Source organism: Atta colombica, unplaced genomic scaffold (genome assembly GCF_001594045.1).
Source record: "Atta colombica isolate Treedump-2 unplaced genomic scaffold, Acol1.0 scaffold155, whole genome shotgun sequence".
Classification (NCBI taxonomy): Eukaryota; Metazoa; Arthropoda; class Insecta; order Hymenoptera; family Formicidae; genus Atta; species Atta colombica.
The window spans coordinates 1,278,347-1,287,382 of record NW_017259245.1 but is presented as its reverse complement, the minus strand read 5'-3'; the positions used below and the strand labels follow the sequence as shown (position 1 = coordinate 1,287,382).

General features: G+C 37.5%; 1 protein-coding gene across 1 annotated transcript in view; it reads right to left on the bottom strand.

The window, feature by feature from the left end:
* Positions 1–355: 355 nt before the first annotated feature.
* LOC108685702 (AT-rich interactive domain-containing protein 4B) overlaps positions 356–9,036 on the bottom strand; it is a 10,129-nt gene continuing 1,448 nt past the window's right edge. The window contains exons 2-7 of the mRNA XM_018190629.1: positions 7,417–7,856; positions 7,092–7,337; positions 6,617–6,821; positions 1,707–6,525; positions 1,428–1,568; positions 356–1,213 (exon numbers count right to left, since the gene is read on the bottom strand). Of these exons, the coding sequence (XP_018046118.1) occupies positions 1,170–1,213; positions 1,428–1,568; positions 1,707–6,525; positions 6,617–6,821; positions 7,092–7,337; positions 7,417–7,856 (5,895 nt within the window). The 3' untranslated portion in view covers positions 356–1,169. The remainder of the gene's footprint in view (positions 1,214–1,427; positions 1,569–1,706; positions 6,526–6,616; positions 6,822–7,091; positions 7,338–7,416; positions 7,857–9,036) is intronic.

The following is a 9,036-nucleotide window of genomic DNA, read 5'->3' as shown; positions in this document are numbered from 1 at the left end:
ATATATATATATATATATATATATATTTATTTACGTATATATATATATATCGATATGTCGAAGTTGCGGTTTATTTAGAGCAATGAATGCTTCGAAGCGATCGATTGATCAATTAGAAGAAATCTATGATTCAAAGCGTTTGTAACACTAAATGCATCGCGACTAATATCGATCATACAAATTATATATTCTTGTATTTTTTAATAAAATATCATTTTTACAAAGTTATATACATAAATTCAAATAGATGGTATTCTTTCTTTTTTGTCTATTAATTTGCAGTCTAAAAATTGTCTTTATTTCATATATGCATATTAATATACAATACTTTCTCACCAACATTTACTCGTACAAACATATGTATTTGTGTATTCATACTCACAATACAATGCTTTATGAAATTTTGCTAGTCTTTAGTATTTACACTTTTCTGCTACAACATCGAAGACGCAGCATTTGACTAATTCTACAAATCCTTCTTATATATTTTTTATCTTTTCCTCAACACTTTGTGAAAACAGCTCAACTGCAACCGATATAATCATATTCGAGAAACGGAAGCCAGCTTATATAATTATTTGTTCCCCCAAGATGTCTTGACAGTAACATATTGATAACGTTTTCTCAGCCTTTTTTTTATACGAAAAAAAGGGAGAAAGAAAAGTAACAAAATAAAGAACATCAGTTTTCATAATTTGTACTTTGCATTCAAATTCACGTGTGAAGTGACAAAATGAGATAAAGAGTTTTAGCATTTAAGGCGTTTTCTAACAAGAGATTAGATTGATAAACAACAGGGTGATTCACTATGTTATACATAATGTACATTGTTAGTTACATCGTGCTATCTTGTCCCTTGCTGAAAAACGCCATTAAACTAGAGATAATGAACGCCCTTAAAGAGAGATTAACGAAATATGTAATGTACAATAATACAATTATATTGTATATGAATGAATTTATGGAAACGCATCCTTGCATTATATCTTATGACTATATCTACAGTTTATTTAAATAAAGATTATGGACAAATGTTAATGTACCTAAGCAATAATACACAGATAAAAACTGTCATGAATTGTCTGGCGTGATTGCATGATGCCCGTGCCAATTGAATAATGCTTACAATAGTCCCATTACTCGAAAGAATAATCTTTCAGCGGTGTCTATCACGAACAAGCCTGTTGCATTTCTGCCTTAGCTGCTTTCATTGCTGTAACAGAATATTTTTACATTAGTTCTACGTCAAGACAGACTTCTACGAAACAGATGTGAATGAGAATGAATTTTTTTTCGATTATATGTAGTATACATTTGTTAGCAAATGATATTATCAAGTGATATGTTATAAAAATAAAATTGTAGTCATGTGGAGTTATTAATATTGCTTGAAGGGAAAGTATGAAAGAATATTATTAGATTTTTACCTTCTCGTTCTCGTCTTCTTAATTTCTTTCGCCGTCTTTCTATAGTAGCGAGTTCAACCTTCACGGCATTATATGTCTTACGTAAGTCGGATAATTTCTGCTGTAGTACAGCTATCCTTTGACTACCGTCCAATTCAGGATCTGTGAAAATACAATATATAGCAATATATAGATTAGTTTTAGAAAACATTCTTGCTCAGGATTAAAAACAATCAAACGAGCAAAAATCCTATGTTTAACAAGATTGTGCAAACAAAAAAATATGGTTACTCAACGTACCCAATTCGACATAAAAATTGTACTTTGTTGGTCTCGGTGATCTTGACGAGTAAGTATTGAGATCGGGAACGTTGGTGATGGTGCTCGTGTGATTCGTCGGCGTGTTGTTGACGCTGCAGAGATTGAATCCCTCACTAGTGTCATCGCTGTCGCTCCCAGCTCCATATCTACCATGCCTACCGTTCTGTCTGCCGGGTTTCTTCGGAATGGTCCCGCCGCCGCTGCCACCGTTACCGCTACTGCCACTACCACTGCCATTGCCACTGTCATTGCCACTGCCACCACTATTGCCGCCACCGCCACCACTGCTACTGCTACTGCTGCTACTGCTGCTGCTGCTGCTACCGCTGCCAGTGCTGGCGCCAATGCCTACGCCAATATCAACGCCAACACCAACAGCAACATCGACACCAACACCGACACCAACGCTGACGGTGCTACTTCCACCACTGCCGCATTCTGAATGTTTTCTGTTTCTCTTGCGTTTCTTGGGTGACTGCATGTCATCGACTCCACGTTTGGCGGGCGGCTTAGGAATCCTATCCGCGGAGTTGTTCTCAGAGTTAGGTAGAGCGTCGTCTTCGCTGAAGCTCGGTCCTTTGCCGGCACTATCATTATCCACCTCGGAATTCTCACGATTGAGCTTGATGTTATCTTCGGACATCGGTGATGAACCACCGGTTCTCTCCTCCCTAGGTGAGCCTGAAATGTTGGAAATGCTCGAATCGGGTGTCGTCGGTGGTGTATTATCCATCACTGGCGCGGCTTCGTTGCTCTCACGTCGTTGTGATGGCATTAAAGCCATATATTGATGTTGATGATGTTGTTGCTGTTGCTGCTGTTGTGACTGTCGCATGTTTAAAGATATGTTTTGCTGCGTTGGCAGTGAAACCGGCATCGACGCTTCCACGGTCTTCGGCAATGCCATACTAAGGGTAGCAACGGTGCTGCTGCTCGTTGTACTTTGACCTGAGGTCGGCGCGCTCGCGAAAGGCATTTCCATCAGTACTATACTATTTTCCGTAACTTCATTCTTCGGCGAACTACACGAAGGACCAATATTAGCTTGTTCGATGCTCTCGGACATTGGAGCCGGTGAGCCGGGTATCTCCTCTTCGCATAGCAGCGAATTCATCGTTTCACCTTCTTCATCTGTCTTCAAAACGGGTGTTACATCGGTCTTGAACTCTGTACATTCCTGCTCTTGCTGCTGTTGATGGGTTGTTTGTGAAGTTTTCAATACCTGTGATCTCGCGTATCTCTCTTGCGTATTTTCTATGCGATCCAATTCCGCTTGTAGCTTTACATCAAAAGACGTTGGTACTTTGACGTCTTGTGGTTCTTCGTTATCTATTACGAGCCTTTGTTCGGAATCACTACTGTCTGTGGAATCTATAATATCTTGATTGATTTGTTTTTTACGATTCTCAATTCTTTCTCGGTCTTTCTCTTTCTGATCCGTAGCTTTATATTCTTCTTCAGGTTTTTTATCAGACATCTCATATCCGGTGTTCCTCCAGCTTTCGTCTCTCGTGGTATCTTGTAGTTTAGTCTTGTGTTCAGTGACTACTTTCGTTTCTGATATCTTTTTCGGATCTGCTTCTTTCTTCGATTTCGATAATTCTTCTTCTTTTCGCTTAGGTACATTAACCACGCGCATAATCTCTCTGCGGAAATTTTCATCATTCGTGATCTTTTCTTGTTCGCGTTTTTTATCTACCTCGACATTATCATCTTTAATCTTTGACATACAATCCGCATCTTTACCTTTTTGAAAAGTAGCGTCTAATTTCTTAGACACTTCCTTCATTGTCTTCATTACGCGCAGGTCATTTTCCTCATCCAAAGTCTTCTTAGTATCTTTAGTTTTGCTTCGATATGCCAACGCGGCCGATAACTTTTCTTCTATTGTAGATGTTGCCGGCAGTCGTGCACTTATAGGAGCTGGCGGTATCATGATCGGCGATGGAACTGGAACGATATCGAGCAACTTGGAATCCAACATTTTCAATTCTGATTGTGACTGTCCAGTTGAGATTTGACTTGGCAAAGGCTTGACTTGACTCTGTTTCTGATCTGAGATATTGGCGGATTTATTACTAGTGCTCGTATTAATCAGCGTTTCTTCTTTCACGCTTTCGATTAAAGTGTTCGTTTCGTTCTTGCTCGATTCCGCAGTGTCCGGCGATTTGCCGCTTTGGAACTGAATCTCCTGTTGATATGTAAATACATTTTCTTGTTCCGTCTCAGATACCTCGGTCTCTGATATTATCAGACGGTCCTCGGAATCTTCACGTGTACCTTCATCGTCCGCCGGCAAATCGTTAAACAAAAGATTTAAGCCAGATACTTTATTACTAGATTCCTCCGCGATAGTCGATTTCACTTGATTAAATGATAACGTGGACGAATCACATAGTTTGTTGAAAACGTCCTCACATGATATACACGATGCGACCTGTGATGTCGATTTGTTGGGAGCAGTCGTCACTTCGTGCGTATCGTCAGACCTCTTGCCGAACAATTTCCTCGGCTTCTTTCGAGAATCGTTCTCTGGTAGTTCTGATTTCGTTTCCTTTGCTACTAATGCTGTAACTGGCGTTTTTTGCTTCTTCTTTGGACTCTTCGTCTCCTCTTCGAACATCCTCTTCTTTAATTTATCTTTATCACTGTTGGTGTCCCTCTTATTTCTTACCTCAAACTCGAACGGCTCCGGTTCTTTAAATTCATATATGTCTTCCGTGTTTTCCACTTTTGTTTCAACAACTTCTACCTTTGGAGACTCGATAGTTTTCTCTAACTTGGGTGACACCGTGATCGCGACCACGTTTTCTTTCTCATCCAGCTTAATTTCGTCCTCAGCCTCCATTCTAATCTCTAACTTAACAGCTTTGTCGAAACCTTTCAATTCGGATCGTATTTGATTAAGATCAAAATCCCGACCCTTTGGTTGCTCCTCTTGGTCGCTATCAGGTTCAGATTTGATGCCTTGAGATTTACCGGGCATTCTTCTTAAACGTCTACCTTTACGTGGTTCATCCAAATTGTCTTTATCGTCCTCGGCATCACTGACCGTGACATCATCTGTTCTAATTCTCTCTTCTGTTCTTCGCTCCTTCCGTTTTCTTTCTTCCGTTTTTTCTCTTAATCTGGTTTTGGTTTGTTCGGGCTCGGTGGTATCAGATTCATAACCCTCACTATCCTCGCTTTCTGATGCGACAGATATATCCGTGTGTCCTGAAGTTCTCCTGGTTCGCCTACGATGTTCTATTCCGGATAACTCTGCATTTCTAGTTGTCCTGGTTGGTCTATTGGCGGGTGTGGCAGGACTCTTAGTTCTGGAGCTACAACTAGCGATAGACAACGGTGTAGTGGATCTAGGTTGTATTGTTTCCTTGTCTTTTTCTTCCTTCTTAGTTTCCTTTGTAAATGTTGAAGCTGGTTGAACGGCGCTAGTCGAAGTAGGAGCGACGCTTTGCGCTCGGCGACGACTTTGAGTTGCGTTAGCGCTTGAAGCACCTTTCAACTTGTTGGATGAATTCGTGCTGGGAGTTTGAGGCCTGGGAGTTGCTTTGATGCGCTTTACTTTACCTTGAGCCTGCGTGATATTTTGAGCGATTCTAGATGCTTTGATCCACTCGTCATATCTGTTGTTCCAGCCTGTGTAATGTACAAGATACATTGGCTCCGGACCTTCCTTCTCTATTTCGATAACTTTTGCTTCGTAAGTAACTTTAGATTCGTGTGTTGGACCATAATATACTATCAATTTATCGCCACATTCTACGGGACCCTTATAGCAAGGGGCGGTCTCTGTAAGCTGTTCATCTGTGCGTGACTTTTCCGTTTCGCATTCTTTGCGTTTCCTTCCTCGTTTCTTTAATTCTTCATCTGTTAAACGTCGTTGCTTAGACACTGTTTTCTTATCTGCCTCTCTAGATGGTGTTCGAGTTTCCCTTCCTTCGGAAGCACCTTTATTTCTCACAGTATCATCTTTTGCCTTGGATCTTGTCTTGGTGGCTTCTTCCTCCTTGACTTTTTCATCCTTCTTTTCTTGTTTCTTAGGTTCGATTTTCTTCTTCTCAGTTGCCTTCTTTTTGGTGTCTTCTTTATTTTTTGACTTGGTCCGACTGGATGATGTAGTTGTAGTACCACACGAAGTAGGAGATAATGCAGAAATTTGCGTGGTCGGTTTTTGCGATTTTTCATTATTGGATGATGATTCAGTATCTCCTTCCACGTTCACATCGCTCTCCTGACCACTACCATTTCCCTCAAGTTCTTCTTTCTTTTTTATTTTAATTTCTTCTTCTTTCACTTGTTCCTTTTTAACTTCTTTCTTCTCTTTTTTTTCATCCTCTATGACTTTCTTCTCATCTTCATCCTTGTCGTTTTTCACTTGCGCTGGTGCTGGTGGTGGTATAGGAGTATTTCTGTCTTTGTCACGGATTAGACTTCTTCCAGGACGTTGTTTACGCGTGCTACCTCGCGGATGGTTCACCATGGTACAGCCTAATTTTCTATAGAAATCTTCAAAGGAGTGTAAGACCTTTTTGTAAGCTTGTTTCACAAGATTGTACAAAGATGTCGAGTTTTGCATCGAAAAACCAAGTCGTCGTGTTACAGCTTTCCATTGATTCTGATTCGTAACACGATTATAGCCACCCAGTTTGTAAACCGCTCGGAAAAGCCGATACAAATCTATATCTTCATTTCCTATCATCGGGCAAACATTTATAGGTGTGCCGCGATCATCCATAAATTTATACAGTTGAGCCACAAAATGATCTTTTTCTTCACGCGGTTCGTCGTCCGAACTCTAGAAAAATCATATTCCATTTATGTTACGTTCAATAGTCATTACATAATATAAAAGAAAAAGCAAAAACATAAATAAGTAGAAATCTTACATCTGAATCAAGTTCTCCATCATAATCGCTATTACCACTAGAAACAGAATGCCCAAACAGGGAATCCCTGTCCCAATGAGGTGGTAACTCATTTTTCTCTAAAAATAGCAGCGCTTTTTCTACTGCAACCTTCAAAGTACTGTTTTCAACTTTATTAACTAATTCTTTCGTGAATTCTGTGGCTTCCTTTTTGGGCACTGTATAACTAAAAAAATATATAAATATTTATAGTAATTTAACAAAATTTAAGAAAATTCAATAATAGTATTAATAAAACAAATGATTTTATTAAATCAAAAGCATATATGTTTTTCATTAATATTATTATTGAATTAATAAGATTATTTTCAATTAGACTGCTGTTAAATATGCCATTAATATATTTTTTCATACAGCACATACGAAGAAAATACATGTGCATATGTGTAAATATGACAATACAATTAACATTTTATAATAAAGATCCTTCACTTACTATCTGGCATCTTTAAACGAGCGCACTAGATAATCATCTCTCACTCGTATTCTTACAGTATCTTGAGCAGTAGGTGCGACCACTAATCCTGGAAACCAATTATCCTTCTTCTTTTTATCACCGAGTTCCACACAAACCACTCTACCAATCTCTGGTTCAGTTTCCATTCCTTCCTTTGCACCTCCACTGGAAGCCGAGTCACGAGCACCTCGTGGTGGACTGTCTTCATCTTCGCTGCTTTCGTCCCTGTTGTATACAAAATAAAAATTTTGTGTATTAGACAATTATTAGAACTTTTAGGAACACATTTCTCCATTGCACTTACTGTGCTTGCCTTGATCGTCTACCCCTTCTGCCTCCAATTACAGGATTCCCAAAGTGCTCTGGATGAGTCAATGGAAGTTGATCTAACGTTTCACTTTCTGCAAAGTGCCGTCCACTTTTCAGACAAAGCGCAGTTCTTCTCAATGTCGTAATATCTCCATCATCAAAGACCACAGTATATTGACTGCAGTCTTGGATTTTTGTAATCGTAGCTTCCACAAGTTCTTTTCGATCCACATGTTTGACTTCAACGGAAGCACCTACTCTTAAAGTTCCTCTTATTTGATCGTCGGCAACTGTAGCAGTTCCCAAACCTTGTGGTTTATAAGTTATGCGACATTTCACCGATCGTACCACTTTACGGATTTTTGCTTCGCAAAAGGCACCCTTATATTTAGCGCTAACTTCAGTACCCACCGATAGGGATGGTGGATCGTCCCCCTGCAACAACAATAAATTTAATTACATATTAATGTTTAATATAAATATTATATTATAAATAATTTTTCACACATCAAAATTTGTAACACAAATTTATTAAGTAGTTTTATAGAGTTGCCACAGAAAATAAATTTTAAAATTCCCTGACTTTTCTAGGTTGTTCAGATAAAAATGGGAAATTTTCACGATCAATATAAAATATGTAAAAATTTTAACATTTAAAAAATAAACAATTGTAAGAAGACTTATATTATAAAAAATAGCGATCAAATAAAATTATTGAATAAAATTTAAATTTAAATTATTAATTTAAAATTTTTTTTAAGTGTACGAGTTTTGGACATATTTGACTATAAACATCAGATATATAATATTTAAAAAATTATAAAAATTATTTAAAGTAAGAGCAGTTTAAGGGATTTGTGAGCAAAGTTCAAAATTCTAGTCTCTTATATTTTCCTTTTCCCAGTTTTTTATGACCAATTTCAATTTTCCTGACTTTTTCTGATTTTCTAGATCTGTGGCAACCCTGTTTTAATAAATTAATAGACAAGTAATAATAATACTAAAATAAAAAACGTATATGAAAATTTATTATTTTTTATGTTGTATTATATGTAATATTATTATAATGTACATTATATATCATATTGTATAATGTAAATTAAACCTTTTTAACTTGACACATTTGAATGTCATTTACAAAAAGAAACAATAATTTTTTCTTTTGGAGTAAAGTTTTGTGTCTTTTAATTGTTTTGCACAGTTTACAATTTATATTCCGAACAAAACCATTGATTTTTAACTAATAAAACAATATTAATGTATCCATACACACACACACACACGCGCGCGCGCGCGCGCACGCAAACATACACACACACACACACACACACACACAATAAGATTCTTTTCATACAAAATAATTAAATAAATTATACAAGTTAGACAGAAAAAATAAGACAATAAATAATAAAAAGAAATTTGTATTTAATCCCTAAATAATGATTACTTTGTGGCAGAAGAAATATTTAACATATTATTAAAATAAAAGTATATATGTACAAATATTTTTCAATTTTATATATAATACACACACATACTCTCTCTCTCTCTCTCTCTCTCGCACACGCACGCACGCACGCACGCACGCACGCACGCACGCACACACACACACACA